The 20026-nt window shown below is 38.8% G+C and overlaps 1 protein-coding gene across 6 annotated transcripts in view; it reads right to left on the bottom strand.

The window, feature by feature from the left end:
* Nucleotides 1–2169: 2169 nt before the first annotated feature.
* si:ch211-1e14.1 (UPF0606 protein KIAA1549) overlaps nucleotides 2170–20026 on the bottom strand; it is a 70853-nt gene continuing 52996 nt past the window's right edge. For 2 of the 6 annotated variants that reach the window (XM_053500611.1, XM_053500612.1), the window contains exons 12-21: nucleotides 18122–18330; nucleotides 14060–14187; nucleotides 12414–12622; nucleotides 10880–11109; nucleotides 10637–10781; nucleotides 10219–10545; nucleotides 8220–8272; nucleotides 7543–7685; nucleotides 5361–5485; nucleotides 2170–5245 (exon numbers count right to left, since the gene is read on the bottom strand). In XM_053500611.1, coding sequence (XP_053356586.1) covers nucleotides 5015–5245; nucleotides 5361–5485; nucleotides 7543–7685; nucleotides 8220–8272; nucleotides 10219–10545; nucleotides 10637–10781; nucleotides 10880–11109; nucleotides 12414–12622; nucleotides 14060–14187; nucleotides 18122–18330 — 1800 coding nt within the window. In that variant the 3' untranslated portion in view covers nucleotides 2170–5014. Of the gene's footprint in view, nucleotides 5246–5360; nucleotides 5486–7542; nucleotides 7686–8219; nucleotides 8273–10218; nucleotides 10546–10636; nucleotides 10782–10879; nucleotides 11110–12413; nucleotides 12623–13027; nucleotides 13043–14059; nucleotides 14188–18121; nucleotides 18331–20026 lie in introns of all 6 variants that reach the window. The other 4 variants (XR_008360917.1, XM_053500613.1, XM_053500616.1 and 1 more) reach the window with 4 other exon arrangements.

The raw sequence follows: 20026 nt of genomic DNA, 5'->3' as shown, positions 1-20026 counted from the left end.
AAAAATGTCATAACAGCAGGCCCTACTTGTGGTTTAAAAAAACTAAGCTGGAGCTAAAGTACCCTAGCTACACTACGTGCTACTAGGAGGAACTTGTTAACTACACTAAAGCACACTTTTTATGTGCAACACATAAAACACAGCATGTCATAATAGAAAGTTAGTCTTTCTTTTAGTAAAATAGTAGAATACTAGCATATTAAACAATACTTAACAGAAAAATGGCAATTATGTTAATAACTAAAGACAGGCTAATTTTTTAAATAATGGCTCATTTGTACACACACGCTTCCTAAGATAAAAGCATTTATGGTACGCCGGCTCTTTAACGTGACTCAGAAGAATGTGTAGTCTCAAAGAGTGATAAGTTCATTTTCTACTGGGTGCGCATGAGCAACTCATCGCAAAACCTCAGTAGGTTATGTACAGGAAACAGAATTGAGCATTTTTTTTCTCAATATCTCTTCTACTCCGAATTGTTCATTCTTTTGTCACGTGACTCCCATAGACACTATGCAGTGCAATAGATTCAAAAGAACGAATGACTCCGACTAGAAGATACAAGAGGTGAGATACTCATTCTGTTTATCATAATATGTCCTTAGCTGCATTGTGATTTTTCAATTTCTGAAACGACAGCCAAAACTTGTGTAGGTAGACGTATGGGGGGTCTTTTTTATTAAAAATGCAACATTTTATTTTATTTCTGATCAAAAGAACAAAATGAACTAAATGAATTCCTCCTTCAAATGAATTTTTGATGAAGAAGATTCAAAGAACCTCCCATCACTAGTATACGGGCTCTGAGTTCAGTGAATAATTGTGTGTGAGTGGATGGGGCGTGGCTTATCCTAGTGTCATAACAAAAGGAGATCTTGAGAAGCTTTGGTGCTACAGTATTGCTTTTTGAAGTGTTTTAGAAAAAGGAGAAAGCATTTAAGACAGATGCCATTTTCTCAGGACTAGATGCTCCAGGAAATTCGCCCTAAGGTCAGACAGGTCTGAGTAATGCTCAGAAATACTAAAAACCCCAAAACAAACAGAGCTACATCTCAGTCTCTACAGGTCTCACTGAGCACATTAAATGTTAAAGTCCATTACAGCACAATGAGAAGAAGACTGAACAAGTAGTACGATTTGTTTGCTGGGTGCTTCTGTCTAAAAAGAACACAGAAGCACAAATAGAGTTCGTAATACTGCATCTGAACAAACCACAAGACTTCTGGAACAATGAGACCAAAGTGGAGTTTGGCCTTAATGCCCAGCACTACGTTTGGCAAAGAGACAAAAAAACAGCATTACATCGGAAACACTGCAAACCCCCTGTCAGGCACGGCGGAGGGATTATAATTTGGGCTTGTTTTGCAGCCACAGGACCTGGAAACCAAGCAGTCAGTAAGTCAACAATGAACTCCTCTTTATACCTGAGTATTCCAGAGGCAAATGTGAGGCCATCTGTACAACAGCTAAAACTTGGTCGAAATTAGATCATGCAACAGGACAATGATCTGAAGAAGTAACTCTACATCATAACAGAAAAATATTAAACCAGTGCCTCAACCCAAATGTAATGCTGTGGTGGGACCTTAAGATAGTTGTGCGTATGTGAATTCACAAAACCCGCAATTAAATAAAGCAATGTTGTAAAGAAAAACAAGAATATTAATATAATATTATCATAACAATATTACTGATAAGGACTGATAAAGTCCTTTAGGAAACGATTACTAAGTTATTGCTGCTAAAGTTAGATCTATAAGCCCCTGAAACCTGGGAGGTACTTAGTGTTACAGACTTTTTTTCTTTTTAGGTTTATTTTTGTTTAAAAAAAAAAACAAAACAAAAAAAACATGGTTATTAGCTATGGTTAATAGCAAAGTTATATGTTGTTTGCCTAAAATTGTATTTATATTATTTTATGCCTAATACTGAGAGCCACTACGATCAAATTCATTTTATTATTTTTTTACACAAAAAAAATGCCAAAAGTTTTGTTTTTTTTTTGCTACTGCCACAACTTTTGGATCTTAATCTAGTCATAAGCTAGTTAGTCCTAAATGCTGCACAAAATAGGATATAATCAAGGATAATTTACTCCTCCAATAAATCACTCAAATCAACACACTGAAATGAAACATTTTATTTAAATAAGAAAATTTAATTACAGATAAAGAAAGTTCTATTGCAACAAACAGCTGAGCAAAAACACAAGGCAGGAAACTTCAACAAATAAAACAAACAAAATAAAAATCAGAAACATAAACCTTTTTTTTCCTAAACTGATCAGACGAAATAGTACTTCAGTTTCGCCACTGTAACACAGAATTTGTACAAGTTTTGAAAAGCAAGAACACATATCCGTGCACAAAACAGATCAAACTAGGAGGTGATGCTGAGTACCCGAGCCTGAGCTCAGACTGAGCTTGTCTCAGACTCAACACTGCTGGATACAGTACTCGGCTAATACACAGATTTCAAATACAACAAAAGGTGAAGTGTTCAGTCAGTTTATCAATGACAGCTTAATGGAAAAAAATACCCTCAGAATAATAGATATATTGTAATGAAATACAATATCAAGCACTGCGTCAGTTTAAAAAAAAAAAAAAAAATAGTAACACTAATCAGAACTTCAGTGTGACAATACGCTGCTCCTGAAAACAAATTACTTTTGCATTTTGTTCCATTTGGACTATCCGGGTGGCACGGTGGCATAGGGGGTTAGCACTGCTGCCCTCGCATCTCTAGGGTTAAAGCGTTAGTGCTGCCTCGAGTCTGTGCTTGGTGGGTTTCCTCCGGGTCCTGTGGTATCCTCCCACAGTTCAAATACATGCAGATTAGGCTTAAATTGGTGTTTCTAAACTGGCCATAGTGTGTGTGTGTGTGCCTTTTAATATTGGCACCCTGTCCAGGGTGTACCCTGCCTCATACGTGAAGTCTCCTGGAATAGGCTCCAGGCTTCTTGCGACCCTGTACAGAATAAGTGGTATGAATGTGTATAAACAAATGAATGGAATCGATATTCTGAGATAACGATATATAGTTTTTGACTACAAATTTTATTTGTAATACTGTTCCGTTACTGATGACGCATTAAAATTAGTAAAAACTAGAAGTATGATTAAGAATATTTTAGCAGTAAAAAAAATGTGATACAAAACTCAGTTTTAAATAACAATCAGAAGTGAAAATGAAAAAGCGATACACATATCTTCAGTACTGCATTCTAAATGTTTTTTTCTTCCTATTACAGGTGCTGCAACTTATATTGCAAATGAGCATACTGATTAAGACGAATCAAAAAAAAATAAATGTGCTTCTCTTATGTTGTTAATTTTATGCTGCCATGTCTTCTTATAGGGAAGTCGTTGCAAATTAATATTACGTTTTTCTAAGTGGTCTGAGTCGTCTCCTCCAGGATCACCTCCACAGGTCACAAGAATGAATTAAATAGAACGAAGCTGATGAAAATCATATCCTATAGCCATCACCTATGGTCTCCAGACCTCAAAACAAGTTAACACCTACGGGAGTTACATCCTTGACGGTGCTTGTCAGCATCACACCGAAACATCTAGTGAGGGGGAAAATATTTGAAACATCAGTGTTCATCTCTCAAATATACCTCCAGAGACTTGTCCAATGAAAAGAAGGTGCTTGAAGGTGCTACAAAGGGACGTGTGGCCCAACATTCTGTATGTTTGCTGAAAACTGAAACGCGGTTGTCGCAGAAAGCTAAAAACTGGACCACAGAGAAATGAATCACAAAAAAATTTAAATAAAATCTTGACCCAGGTGAGTGATTTTTTTTTTTTTTTTTTTAAATCTTGCCGTGACACCTTTTTTTCTTTGCAGGAGATACAATTCTAACTATCAGTATCGGGCCTTAAGGTGGGTCCAGATCAGATTTTCAAACCTGATCTGTTAGTTTATGTGCCTGAATTATGGGTGTAAACACTGGACACAAATTCTCTCCTAACTGTAATGTTTTGCAAACCTGGTAGAATATTAACATACCCATCATAGTGAATAGTGAACATGAATAGTTTCTGGGATCATAATGCAAGATGCAGATCTTACATAGATCATAGACAATACTGTAAATGTGGTTGGTTAATCTAACTCTCACCTACTGTATACGCAACTTTCAGAAGGAACAATCAGAAGTCCATGCATATGTTCTGAGCTCGCTTCCTTAACAGCAGAAGGCAATGTGTGGTTTATGGGCTTTAAAAATAAACTGAAAAAAAAAGGAACGAAAAAACAATGGTAAGATGATGAAGAGATTATTGGAAGAGTATAACTACAACTACTGCTACTAGAAATCTAGAAAAATAGTGCACGGTAAAACAACAGCTGCTGATAAAACATAAGAAAGTCCAAACCTTATGCTTTACCAGTGATAAAAGTCCACCCGAGTTAATGCTTAGTGAAAAAAAACTGTGAAAGATTATTTGCATTATAATGCAAAGGTAGTGAAGAAAAAACAAAACAAAACAAAACAACAAAACAGTACTCCACACACAGACAGCACTTCTGACGTTTTTAAGGAATGTGTGGTGGTGAGGCTTAGGCTGGCGTCTTCTTACCCAGTCATTGCAAAGACAGTACGATAGTTAATTGCTACCACAACTTCTGGGTTGCCATGACACCTCAGTTAAGTAAGGTAAACACTTTCAGTGTAAAAACAACTACAACGACTTAAAAAAAAAAGTACTGAATCAAAGACAGTGTTGTTCATCGACCGTGATACAGTGCGTGTGTGTCCAGCTGTGCTAAAAAGGGGGATAGGATGTGAACGTTAAAGGGTCTCAGTGATAAGCATTTCACTCAGATACATTGCTAAGCACTGACATCAGGTAAAACTTTGGCTGCCAGTAAAGTAGTCATGTCAAAAAGTTCCTCTTTTTTTTTTTTCTAGCACATGTCTTCTTTGGGCTTCCTACTCAAAAAAAACACTTCCATAGGAAGTACAGTGCAGTATTGCTGGCGGCGTGACAGGAGGAAGCAGGTCTCAGCTGTGGTAGCCTGCAGGGGCCGTCTGCTTCTGGGAAAGGCGCATCAGCTCCTCGCGGATGGCTTTGATGAGCGAGGCTGAGGAATGGCTGGGGGGAATAGACTCATCAGACGGAGAGAAACCTAGGCCCATTGTGTCCAGGTGGGCAGGGGGGGCGGATGGCTCTCTCATTCCGCTCCTGGGGGTCTGGAACACAGAGACGAGGGGGTAGTCGAAAGAGTTGAGAACCTGGACCATGAATGCAATAAGACGGCAAGGAGGAGGAAAAAGGAAAAAGTCAGCAAGAGAACAGGCTTTGCAGAGAGAAAAGAAAGAAAGAAAGAAAAGGAGAACATGAACTTACAGGATCTCTGTTCACAGGTCTGAAGTCCTCCTCATGATAAGGTCCCCAGTTTAAGGCACCAGGTTGCCTGGCCTCAATCCCACGACCTGACAGACCGACCTGTGTCATGTGGTGTAGCTGAGCACCTAAACACACACACACAAGTGTACCATATAATTATAACACTACCCATACACTATAATTATAAAGACTTTTATATCATGTTATTGATTGGTTAGCAGGATGATGAATTCCTGATGCAGATCAGACAGCAGACCTGGCCGTAATTCAAATCACAGCTTTATAATGAAGTGCTTGCTCTAATACATTATCATTTCTTAAGTGACTGCTTCGTTACAGAGACTTTGTCTAAGTGTCTATGGTGGACACTTTACATAATTTAAGATTAACTCTATATGAATTTCCACTTAATTTAATTCATTCATTCAATTCATCTTCTGTACTGCTTATCCTGTACAGGGTCACAGGAAGCCTCGAGTGTATCCCAGTAAACTTTGGGTGCAAGACAGGGTTCACTCTGGACAGGGTGGCAATCCATCACAGGGCACACATTCGGGGCACACCACAGGCAATTTGAGAACACCACCTAACCTAATCTGCATGTCTTCGGACTGTGGGCGTAAACCGGAGCACCTGGAGGAAACCCACCAAGAACGGAGAGAACATGCACACAGACCTGAGGCAGGAATCGAACCCGGAGCCTGGATGTGTCATATCGAGTACAAATAGAACAAAATGCTAACTTTATTTGACATTTTCTTGTTTTGTGCTTAAAATTGCATGATTGAATTTTGATTCTATGTAAATATTACTTAAATAAAAAAGCACAAAAAATGTCCAAGAAATAAAAACAGGATGGCCGGCCATTAAAAATCTCTAAATGTCAATCAAAAAAACATTTTTTTTCAAAAATATGTAATTTTAAAGACAAAAATATTAGAAAATACTTTTTACACAGTCTACACAGGTTAGGATTTGGGGCTGACAAACCTTTAAGATCATCATTTTTCAAAAATATATATATATTTTTAATTTTATAGTAATGCTCAGGTGATTGGAAGGTGATTTACATGTTTTTGTAAAAAAAAAAAAAAAATCATAAACTGACTGTATGTACACGATGCAAGAATGGCTTAGGTTAATGATATATTAATGAAATTTTTTTCCATTTTATAATTTTATAGAAAATTAAAGAAAATCTAAGTTTGATTAATTTTAAAAATAAATAAAAATTTTAATGACAATTTTCAGTTCAGGCCCTCAATCGTAAAATACAGGCGTGATACTAGATTAAAATCATATTACAGAAAAGATAATCAAACATTTTTTTCAGAAGGTGATGTTAAAGCTGGGCATAGACTTTTAAAGACATCATGCCATACGACAACCTGCTCACACTGCCCCAGTCTCAAAAGGTGATTATGAAAGTTACAACATGTCACAAGTTCAAACTGTACGATACTGAAACAGTACTTTACACGCAACTGTGCACACTGCTGGAAGTCAAACGCCAGTCACGGTTTAGTCACCTCGATCTGAAATGATGATAAGCGGGCAGCAGGCAAAGAATACACAGACAAAATCGCTGCTTATGTCCGATCACTGTTACTTACATACAATACTTGAGTGTTTGGGATTCAACCTCAGGGTGGTCATTTGCTGCATGCCGCTTTAAGCACAGAAATGTAATCACACCAGCAGTCTGATGATATCAAATAGTTGAACTGGCTAGTATAACTCGATATTCTAATAGGCGTGTTGGACCATGGTACTGTTCAGATTAAATGATTACACTGATTACACTCTCTGACATTAGAAATTCCCTGCCATCACAAAAAAAAAAAGCTGTATCAATTAATTTATCATGCAGTTTAGCCAAAACTAGCTATAACTAGTTTAGCTATTTAATTGTTAAAGACAAAATTGTTTGCATGTTCAACACTGTTGTACATAAAATTGAGATCTATCCTGTGGCAATGATTTGTAATTTATAGTTTTTAATTGTGAACAAGTTTCTCTTTTCCTAATTTGAAAAAAAAAAAAATGATAAAATGTTAAACTGTTTCCAATATGAGAACACCATAACTAAGAACAAAGCTAATTCATTACATGTGGTTTAATTTCCAACTTTGCCATCTTCTCTACTTACTCACAGGCCCTTCTTTCTATGTGTAGCATGTACCTGTTGTGCCCCCTACTGGCCGAGGCCTGGCAGAAGAAGGCGGTTCATCCACATAGCCCCCTCTGCTGTTGTAGAGCCCCTCAGACTGCAGCTGCTCTCCACCAACTCCTTCACCTTGAGGGTAACTACATCCCAAACCCGGCCTAGGACATTTAGGTGGGTAAAGAATATCGGTGTGTGAACATTGTGTAAACAAGACCACACACACACACTTCTGGCACACACAAATTAATTCAGTAACGTCTTGGTAACTGGTCTGATTCAGTTGCAAGGATGTACGTGTTGGCTGTGTAAGGACACTGGAGTTGAGAAATATATGACTAATATTTCTTGTGGGAATTTGGACAAATCTAAAATAAAAATGTCCTGCACATGAATTATTAACTATGACGTGTATGTGTGTGTGTGTGTGTGTGTGTGAGAGAGAGAGAGAGAGAGACTACAAAAGATCTGACAGTGATATCAAACCACAACGCTTTTATCTGCTGGAACTGGATTTCATAAATGATGTGCTCATAAAATAATAATGTTTAATCATAAACCTCCTCAGCCGGGAGTCCATTTCACTATATTTTGGGAATATGAATCTCAACGAATGAACCACACTATTAGATCTTCTCTGCATGCAAAAAAAAAAAACAACACATTTGCAAATAGTGTAAAATACTGCAGCTCACCTGTGCATTAAGCCTTGTACTGTTGGAGGCGGCAGGCCTAAGTCAGAATATCTCTGAAAATATACACAATTATACATTTAACATCACACTTTTTGTCCAGTTAGACCAGGATGTGACACATGATTGGTTGCCTTGTTGCAAAATAACATGTATAAAGACAAAGAAGGTCAAGAGAAAATGCCAGTCTCCCGTTCTCTCTACCCACAGACACCAGATGGAAGTGTTGCCTAATTTAAAACAAATCTTTACGGAAATACGTCCTATATTATGGTTATAGACTGAGAATTATTTAGTTTATACTTTATGTATTACAGGGATATGTGGAAGAACCCTTCTGATCACATGACCTTGTTCGACTGCAATTAATCAGCTTTAGTTATTAACACTTGGCTCACACAGAGCTTTTAAAAAACAGGATGTAATAAAGATCAAGCATTAACCTAATTCAAATAAAAGCACCGTTAGCACTCCTTTCACTTCAGAGAGCAATTTATCTAATGCAGTTTCAGGCTAAAAAGAAATGCTCCCCTTTAGAAAGCTAAAGGAATATTAATCACTAATGTTGGATTTGAGATGAGGCTGGAAGTGTCAATTCTTTGCCAACAACCAGTAAAAGCCACAGAAAACTCCTCTTAACCTGGAATTTCTGCTTGACAAGTCCTTCAAGTTTCTTAAACTGTGTAACGTGTAAAGCACTCATCTACATCTAAATTTGTTAATAACATTCTTGGCTTTATGCTAAATGTCATTTAAGAAGCTAATCATCAATGTAAAGAGGAATCACTTATATAATTAGCTAATCTGGCGAGCTTGTTGCTAACCCTATTTATTAAGTTCACTATTGTAGAACTGGACTTGTATCTACTCAAGCTTAAGGTAGCTGGTTAAAAAAAAGGTGTCCACGTTACAAAGGGTGTTCAAGTCAAACCGGGACTTGTGATAAAATTTCTCACGAATGAGAAACACTACGAGCACACTACGATGATGAGACTCTTACTGTAGCTGCAGCAAAACATTTGAATGCTGGTGCAAACGATTTAAAGAAGTCCGTCAATGCCGATCCTGGCTGAGGTGGCTCGAAGTCCACTGCAGTCGTTATCGTCAACATTCGGGAAGTGGAAACGCTTGATCCTTAAAAATCAACAGATAACTTGCGGCCGACTCATGGAAGAGGTGCATCTGTCTATCGGGACTATAAACACAATCGTTCACCGACACCACTTGCACATTACAAGAATTTCGCAAGAAGTTATTGCCACATATGGTGTAGCGAGAAATCTTTATACCTTGATGGTATTCAAGTGAGAGGAAAATGCTGGGATTAGTGTATCCTCCTGAGACCCAGACTCTACTGTTGTCTACACTGTAATTTCTTTAGTTGGTTTATTAGCACCTTATAACTGTAAACCTGTAAATCTGTAAATCAGTGTCTCTAAACAGAGGTAAGTTTGGCAAAAGGTCATTACACAATGATCCTTATATAAGGATTGTACAAGTAAAGACAATGTGATTGGGAGAAAATATCATGTCCTAATATGAGGACATTCAGGTCTCAAGAGGGTATATATAGAGAAATAATGGTAGTTTTACTTCCATAACTATGTACTGTCATTCTACACAATCAAAAGTCCCGGTTTTGACTTGAACACCCGTTGTCATTTTTTGCAATGGCACCACGAATGCAATGTGTTTTTCCTGTACTGAGAAATGTTTTTTTGGGTTTATGGGTAATAATAGGGCATTTAAAAACACATCTGACATGCATTATTATAGAACAGTTTAATGAGTTCTTTAGTCAAACATATTTGTGAATTGAGCTCTAAATCTTTATAATTAGTTTGAAAGATGCTGAAACCCTTGTTCATGTTCATGTACTTTAATTAAAGTTATGACATTGGAAAAAAAAAAAAGGTTCAACACAATCTTGAAAGAAAAAAAGAAATAGTTTTTGTCTGACATGTCAGGTCCCCACAGTAAAAAGTAAAAGTAAAAATCTTACCCCGGAGAAGGGGCTGAGCGCAGGGTATGAAGGCCCAGAGGGTCGTGGGCCACGTGAAGGAGGGCTGGAAAGTGCTGTGTTTTCGCTTCGGACCCCCAACCCAGGAAGTGTGATGCCTGCATTAGTGGCTTGTGAAGTGGGAGACACCAGGGCAAAAGCGTCGTCAAGAAGTGAGTGCATTTGCTGCCGAGCCTCCTCTATAGAGGGCTGAGGGGGCAGGTAGGGTGGAGGAGGGGCGATGTGGCCTCCTGGGGGCGACGATGAGCTCAGAAAGACGTCGTCGGTCGGGGATGGACTTTGAGGATCAGGACCTTGGTCAGGATCCGACTGGAAAGAAAATAATTTTTTACACGGTTCATATGATTGAAGCTGTTTAAATGGCTGTGTGATTGTTAACGCCATGAACCGATGCTCGTACCACGTATGCTACATTGTTGACTCCTGGGTATTTCTTGTATGTGCCGTCACTGTCGTTAGTGATTAGTCTGTCTCTGTCTGCGTCTGTCAGATCTCCATTTATCTGCTGCTTCTTTCTCTGCTTAGGAGAACGCTTTTCTCTGCCACTGACACACACACACACATACACAATTCCACTTAATGAGTCTCCAAACAGTATTTCCAAACATGTAAACAAATATAACACACCCTACATCTTCCCAACCTTTTCTTGGGCTCGGTGTATAGTGGGGGTACACGGCTGTCCGGGTCCAGGATCTTATCAATCTGCATCTGAGCCTTCTGGTAGACGTGGTCCTGCTCTTTAGCGTCCCCCAAGCTGTCCATGAGATCGTCCATGGCGGGGAAGTCGTAATGGCCCTTCCTCTTAGCCCTGAGACGGATCTTATTGCGATGGTGCTCGATCTCGGACTTCTGCCTGAGAGCGACCTGGATCTGTGTGTGGAAGAGAAGAAGGAAACAGAGCACAGAGAGAAAGAGAGAAAGAGAGAGAGAGCGAGACAGAGGAAGAGAGAGTGAGAGAGAGGGAGAGAGAGAGAGGGAAAGAGAGAGAGAGGGAGAGAGAGAGAGGGAGCTATAACTATTTACACTTCTGGCAAAGTCTCCTGTTACGTTTTTTGTTAATGTTATGTGTGAAATGATTTTTGCCATACGGTCTTTGGTAAGTGGTAAAGTTAAAGGGCAGAAGAAGAATCTCTTACAAAATGTTTTCCTCAGTGTGTAAACATATGGGAAAAATTTACATGTCTGGATGAATTCTCTCTTAACTGATCGACTGGTTTATGGGAACGTCAGTCTGCTACTCTTTTTTTTTAGATTAAAGTAAGTAAAAATGTTTCCTAAGCTACGAGGGTAAGTCAAAAATTATCCTGATCCGATCAAACTTCCGGTCTTATAAGCAACTTCTGTTCGAGGCTGTCTCCCTTGTCACTGCTGTGGAGGTGTGAACGTGTTACAACAGTTAATTTTTAACTGCAGTGCGAGCAAAAAGGGATCAACAAGGCTAGTTACAGTAAGATGCTTATTAAAGAGCTGAAGCCTAAACTTTATTTACAGTAAATGCAGAGGACTGCTATCCAAGGGCGTTGTGATCCTGCATGACGACACGCTTCTGTCTGTGTTACAGCGTCTTCTCTATAGTCCTGATCTCGCTCTATCGCACTTTGGTCCGCTGAAAGCTGTGATGAAAGATTGAGCGCAACAATGCTTTCTGACTAGCAGCTCAGCCTAAAACATTTTCCAATGAGGGAATACGAAAGCCTATCGACAGATCTACAACGTTTATTGAAAAGCAAAGAGATTTATGTATTTGTCTTCTCTAAAAATTCATTAAAATAAATTCTACAGCCTGATAATTTTTTATTCTCCCTCGTGCAAATGGAAACCCGAGAAACATTGTATGCTCAAGAGACTTCAACACTGGATCACCCGTGACCATAACTGGACGTCCTGTGTCTAGTAGAATGACGTACCATGTGTTATATCAGAAGACATCCATTAAAAGATGTCTTCTAAAATTGCTCCTGAAAAAAAAATTAAGTTGGACGTCTTCTGATCCAACACATTCTACCTGATTCGGCTGGTCACAGGACGTCCAGTCTTGACGGCCTTTTGGACATTTTACAGACTCGAAATTTTTACTGGGTACCAACTGCTCTACTTAAATTTGGAGCTGTAAAAATCTCAATTCCCCAATTCCCCAGCTGGTTAATTGCAAGTGGAAGAGTGTTTTGAGGTACCTCCTTGTTCATCTTGGCGTTGTCGGCAGCCTTGGCGTCGGTCGCAGGGCAGGGTAAGGGCAGCACAGGCATAGGCTGCATGGCGATCAGCTGGATCTTGCTAGATAAGCGCTTGTTGGCGCCGTCGGCTGAGCGGGACATCCGGTCCACATGCTCAAAAATGGAGGCTGATGATACCTGCTCGTCTGCGCTGTTCAGTGGAGGAGGACCTAAATAATACAAAGCATTATTCTAATGCCGTCATATCAAAAGCGGTAAATAATAAAATAACGTGCTTTTACAATGTGAGCACACTGATTCTTCACATCCACTTCCTTCTGACTGTCATATCTTTCCTCTCCAGCAGGGGGCACTGTTTGCTGTAACTTTTGTTGCAACCTGACTTTCGGGAATCTGGCATATACAGTACTGTAGGTTGAGGAAATGATTCGTGAGGAGATGGACAGATCACAAAGAAGGAATTGAATAAGGTTACTAATTCTATAACTATGACCTCATGCCTAAATAAAGATACATAAATAAAAGATCAATACAAAAATTTAAAACAGGATGAATGTGACACACAGCTATATAAACTCCTCTAGCGCTATGTAATGGATGAGAGATGCTCTTACCAATCTTATTTCTTCCTGAGAGCCAACAAATGAAAGAGTGTGAAAAAGTCAGATATACAAATAGCTTAGTTAAGTCCCTAATTTTGTAAATATTAAAAAGACGGAATGTAGAAACAGCTGGATTTCACTTGTTGAGTCATTTGAAGCTGTGTGAGACTGAGTGAAAGTCTGACACTTAACACTAACGAAAGACACTGTTCAGGCTGATTTGGTCAGATTTCAGGCATAAGGAGAGGCAGAAGGGCTTGCTCAGCTCATTCCTCAACACTGATCCTGGATTAACTGGCACCGGCTGACTGGAAAAGGGGTGGGGGGGTAGTGGGGGGGGGGGGGCATGTGACATGAAAGTCTCGAGAGAGATTTGCATCTCAACCCATTTAGCCATCATCAGGACAAAGAAATATAATTAGATTAAATGAAAGATTTATTTCCTACAATGCAATTCAATCTCATGCTTGTCTATATTTCTTTTTAAGATCCATCTTTTAGTCTCTTATTTTTATTATTATTTTTTCGGATTTTCTCTCTAATTTGGTTGTGTCCAATTCCTCCCCGTCACTAGGGGGCTCCCACATTAAGGCTACTACTACCACTTAGCCGGGAGGGCCGAAGACTATCACGTTTTTCCTTCAAACCATGTGACGCCAGCCGACCGCATCTTTTCGCGCTGCTTGCTCACGCACTGTTGGGGGCGGCGTATTGTAACACACTCAGGGGACAGCGCTATCCGCTCCTCCTGTGAGCTCACAGACGCCCCTGATTGGCTGTAAAGCCGTCATTAATGTGGGAGCACTAAGTACCTCTCATCCCTCCCCTCTGAAAGAGCTCGGCCAATCAGCTCTCTCTAGACCTCCGGCTGCAAGAGGTTACAGCATCACCCGGGAATCGAACCAGCAATCTTCGGTGATAGAGCGAGCACTTTACCACTGCGCCACTCGGAGGCCCCAATCTTTTTTTTTTTACTATACACGCAACCATGATAAACTAACAGAGCTATACTAGCATGGGAAGTGGAACAGTGCCGTATCTTGCCGTTTAATCCGTTAGGAGCCATCTTACGCTGTTGCTTGGGATCACTGGACAGTTTCGTGTTTGCCTTCGGAGACTCCCTCTCGCTGAACGGCTCGCTTCCCAGAGAATCGCCATCGGAAGGAGAAATCCTGAGGAAAGAAAAAAAAAAACTATGTAAACCATAGCAAGGAAGTAAGTCACAGGCAGAGCACTGACCAAAAAACTTTAATAGTAATGTGAACTGAGAACAATCTTAATTTATATGGTGAAAGATTAAATGGGCTGCTAGGCCTGTCATGAGCACGGATTTATGGCTGATAAATAATTGGGAAACATATACTACTGATCATTTAATTTCTATTGCCAAATGCATTATACAGTGGTGTGAAAAACTATTTGCCCCCTTCCTGATTTCTTATTCTTTTGCATGTTTGTCACACTTAAATGTTTCTGCTCATCAAAAACCGTTAACTATTAGTCAAAGATAACATAATTGAACACAAAATGCAGTTTTTAAATGAAGATTATGTTATTAAGGGAGAAAAAAAACTCCAAATCTACATGGCCCTGTGTGAAAAAGTAATTGCCCCCCCTTGTTAAAAAATAACTTAACTGTGGTTTATCACAGTTAAAAGTTCAATTTCTGTAGTCACCCCCAGGCCTGATTACTGCCACACCTGTTTCAATCAAAAAATCACTTAAATAGGAGCTACCTGACACAGAGAAGTAGACCAAAAGCACCTCAAAAGCTAGACATTATGCCAAGATCCAAAGAAATTCAGAAAAAAATGAGAACAAAAGTAATTGAGATCTATCAGGCTGGTAAAGGTTATAAAGCCATTTCCAAAGCCTTGGGACTCCAGTGAACCACAGTGAGAGCCATCATCCACAAATGGCAAAAACATGGAACAGTGGTGAACCTTCCCAGGAGTGGCCAGCCGACCAAAATTACCCCAAGAGCGCAGAGACAACTCATCCGAGAGGCCACAAAAGACCCCAGGACAACAACTAAAGAACTGCAGGCCTCACTTGCCTCAATTAAGGTCAGTGTTCACGACTCCACCAAAAGAAAGAGACTGGGCAAAAACGGCCTGCATGGCAGATTTCCAAGGCGCAAACCACTTAAGCAAAAAGAACATCAAGGCTCGTCTCAATTTTGCTAAAAAACATCTCAATGATTGCCAAGACTTTTGGGAAAATACCTTGTGGACCGACGAGACAAAAGTTGAACTTTTTGGAAGGTGCGTGTCCCGTTACATCTGGCGTAAAAGTAACACAGCATTTCAGAAAAAGAACACCATACCAACAGTAAAATATGGGGGTGGTAGTGTGATGGTCTGGGGTTGTTTTGCTGCTTCAGGACCTGGATGGCTTGCTGTGATAGATGGAACCATGAATTCTACTGTCTACCAAAAAATCCTGAAGGAGAATGTCCGGCCATCTGTTCGTCAACTCAAGCTGAAGCGATCTTGGGTGCTGCAGCAGGACAATGACCCAAAACACACCAGCAAATCCACCTCTGAATGGCTGAAGAAAAACAAAATGAAGACTTTGGAGTGGCCCAGTCAAAGTCCTAACCTGAATCCTATTGAGATGTTGTGGCATGACCTTAAAAAGGCGGTTCATGCTAGAAAACCCTCAAATAAAGCTGAATTACAACAATTCTGCAAAGATGACTGGGCCAAAATTCCTCCAGAGCTCTGTAAAAGACTCGTTGCAAGTTATCACAAACACTTGATTGCAGTTATTGCTGCTAAGGGTGGCCCAATCAGTTATTAGGTTCAGGGGGCAATTACTTTTTCACACAGGGCCATGTAAGTTTGGATTTTTTTTCTCCCTAAATAATAAAAACCATCATTTAAAAACTGCATTTTGTGTTTACTTGTGTTATCTTTGACTAATAGTTAAATGTGTTTGATGATCAGAAACATTTAAGTGTGACAAACATGCAAAAGAATAAGAAATCAGGAAGGGGGCAAATAGTTTTTCACACCACTGTACATGCAGAACAATTCTGCCATAACATACTGTATATAGCTTATGAGGAACATCTGTTTAGCACCACAATAATTATAACAGTTTATTCGTAAATAATTAATGTTCAACTGAACTGTGCGAAGCTGCTTTAAATGTACACTAATTATTATGTCTTTAATAATAATAATAAATCTCAGAGCCTTTGAAAATAATTTCTAATGTTTAATGATGCAGACATTTGTCCATACTAACAAATGAATGTTGATTTGAACTATTTGATTTATTATTAACTATTTAAATTAATTAAACGGCAATTCAGTAATGATGTAGTAATAATGAAAAACCAAGTTGCTGCATTTGCTTGAACAAAATTACAGGTAAATGATTCCTAATTCTCATTATTAAAACAAACTGAAGTGTGCCTGAGGTGAAACATGCACTCTGGAGAAAGCACCCTCTAAATCTAAGAGCAGTATGTAAAATCTGGAGCAGTATGTAAAATCTGGAGCAGTATGTAAAACTGTTATGTAAAACAGTTTAGGTCAATGTTTTCCCTAGAATTCTTTCCAGGCTTGGTGGCAAAAAGGTAAAATGATAAAATGATAAAATGTTTGGTTATTTATTTCTCGTACAACACAAGACATTCGGTTAGTAATTTCCATGAGTGTACTACGGAGTGGCCAAGCGCTTTGTAATTTAGCAGCACCTTGTCTATTGCATGAGTATGGTTGAAAATATGCCACTTTGCATATTCTAATGATTTTTACAACAAAACACAAGGGTAAATATGTATTGATCTATGAGTATACTATGGAGTACTGCTGATCTGGAGAATAATTTTATTTTCTGCAGCACTTATAATATTATATAACACTTACTGACAATGGGCATTTTATGTTGCAATAAACAAATAAAAATACCAGTCTTAAGTTACTTTAGTATAATATAAACTAAGCAAAATATGTTTGCTGCTTTTAATTAAATTAGCAACTTATTTTTAAGACAATAAAAAAAACTGCATATATTCTGTTAAAACAAAAAATTCTGTACTTTCCTTTGTCGTTTTTTAAAAAACACACTAATGATAAGTTTGGCACATTACGCTTATAAAATGTGAATGAGTACTGTCAGGCCATTTTTCTTTCAGTATGGTTTATACTATGGTAAGAAACTTTGAACATCGAGTGAATATTGAACATCGATCCAGTTTTACTAGAGTGAGCCGAAGCATTAGCTCCATAATATCAGGTTAGCTTAGAGGGCGGAAAAAGCATGTATTTACTGGGTAATTCCACACCTACAGCTTTTTATATAAGTATATATTATATATGAAGTGTAGAATATAGAAATTACACCCTTCAGCACTCATTACTGAGGAGAATAGGTTCAGTATTAGCTAAACTTAAGTGCCTCATTGATGAGGTAGCTAATCAGAATGCACACATTCAACTGGAGTCTCATTGACTATGATGGGAAAAAAAAAATAGTATCAAATAATGGTAGGTTTAGGATGAGTTTAAACTAATTTAAAACGCAGAAAAACTTTTTTTTTTTTGTAAAACAGACATAATATCTGCTACACAAGCTACACAATGCCATAATTCTTTTTTATCTATTATAAAGGCAATCGCTTATGTCCACCTGGTTAACACAGAAGCTTAGGATTACTTATTTAATTACAATGTACAACACAATTGACAAAATGTCAACGTTATCTATTAGTTTATTCTATCTAAGTCTATTTTAGTCTTTTTATAACGTAAGTCATGATATAAACCGTGTTTGTCAGTTGTCTGTGATTTGTGATGCCAGATGATCTGTGCGGTAAGTGAACAGGCCCAGTCCTCTGCCTCATGCCATTACTCTGATGCATGAGCTATTGATCTGTGGGCTAGATAGAAGACGCTTTTAAAAAGACCTTTATTGATTTAGGGAAACCTCAATATCGATAGAAGCTCTTTTATAAAATTGACAAACGTGTTATTTTAATACGAGTTTGAAGAAGTTCTCTAAACGGGATGTACATGACTGCCTCACAGACCGCGTGTACGTCTCATTACAGCGTGTTCGATTCCACTATCTGATCATTTAAACGCGGGTGCTTACTGTCCCCTCCTGTGCTGGCTGTTACGAGAGGCCTTCGTGGACGAGCCTTTGGATTTAGGTGTGGAGGCTTCGGTGTTCTCGTTGGCACTTGGGTCTTTAGCAGGCGCTGGTGCCGGTAGAGGTTCCTGGATTACCCTGAGGTCATCCTTACTGTGCTGGCCCAGGTGAAGTTTGGCAAAGTCGAAGCCCTTTACACTGGGAGTCTGCAGCTGAAAAAGGGGAGGGAGGTAGGGAGGGAAGGAAGGAGGAAGAGAGGAATTAGTGTGCGTGGATGGAAATAACAGATAATGCAAAGACATAAAAGAAGGAGTGAAAGAGACTGTGGGGCCTGAGAGGGCTGGGAGAAAAAAAAACTCTAGAAAAAATAAATCTATTCAGGACCTGATCTAGGGATTGTTACAAGATGTGTATGTATGACAAAAAATCCTGAAACCAGAATGAAATAGTCATAGTGAAAAAAGTCAGATGAGCCACGCTTAAAAGAGCACAGACCGAATAGAGAGTAGGTCTGTCTGCATGCCTGTCTGTGGCTGGATAAAGCACCAGATGAGCAGAACAAGCATGGCTCCAAACAATGCAGCTTAATTGTCAACAGCTCGTTTTTCTCAAGAGACAGACGAACAATGCAATATCCAAAATCCTCCTAACAGCTGAAATGCTTTTGTATATATATATATATATATATATATATATATTAGATGGTATATTATCTGGGCAATACAATTCGCTGACTATCTTCATATATCGAATGTTTATTGAGCAGATTAAAAAAACTGTTTGAAAACTGGGACTGAATCTAGGACAGTGTTAACATGCAGAACACTCCAAAGAATAGGGATTAACAAAGAAGCATTCATACATGCACACATCTGGTGTTCTGAATAATTTTCAAATTTCTGCTTATCACGTGTAGGACACAGGGTTTGCCAGCTACAGTGTCCACAGCACTGACTGCAGCAGCTTAACAAATTACAGCTTCTTGTTCCTCTGCTTTTTCTACTCCCTCTTTTAATTTTCCCTTGATTTCTTTTCTTTCATGGTCATCTTCCTTTACTTCCTCTTCTACACAATCGTGTTTCTTACTATTTGTGGCAGTAGAGATAGGTTTCTGATTTGGGATTTGAGAGGGAAAAAAACATGACAAAGGTTTGGGTATAATTATTATTATTTTTTTTTACCAACAGAAAAGTACTAGAGACTAGTAACCAAATGACTACGTGGTTCCTACAGGGAGGGAAAAATAAAAACAAAAAAACACACTGTTATCTATGGGGGAGAGAATTCCAATTTTTTTTTACAGCTACCACCATCTACCTCCTCCTCTTCCTCTTCTTCTTCCTCCTCATTTTCCTCCTGCTCCTCTTCTGTTTCACCTTCCTCCTCATCCTCACTACTCTCTACGACTAATAGCTTTTTACTTTTGACTGGGGTCATTAACCGCTGGAGTGAGGGTATGGATTTCTGTATTGAAGTAGTCGACTGGATGAAGACGAGAAAGTGAGAATGAGATAAAAGGAATTGGAGGGCATGAAAACAGAAAGTAGTGGCAATGGACCCAGTTAAGACCAACGCGCAATGTATACAAATTGATTTCTCACAGGATCAAATTTGATTTCTTGTACTGAAAAATTTGCTTAAAAGGTTTTCTTGGACTAATCTTAGTTTCCGTTTACTGTTTGATGCACAAAAATAAACACACAAAAACCCAAAACATGCAACCATGATGTCATCTAATAACAGCATGCAGTAGAAATAGGAATGGAGAGGGACTATGACGATACCTATGTTCCATTTCAATTTGTATTGCGTTTCTGTAAGTATCACAATATTAATTAATCTGATCATTTTGATTTATACACATTTTCTCACATTTCATACAATTTATTGCAACAATAACAATTATTA

Source organism: Clarias gariepinus, chromosome 7, assembly GCF_024256425.1.
Source record: "Clarias gariepinus isolate MV-2021 ecotype Netherlands chromosome 7, CGAR_prim_01v2, whole genome shotgun sequence".
In the NCBI taxonomy this organism is placed as follows: Eukaryota; Metazoa; Chordata; class Actinopteri; order Siluriformes; family Clariidae; genus Clarias; species Clarias gariepinus.
This window is presented reverse-complemented; position numbering and strand designations above follow the sequence as displayed.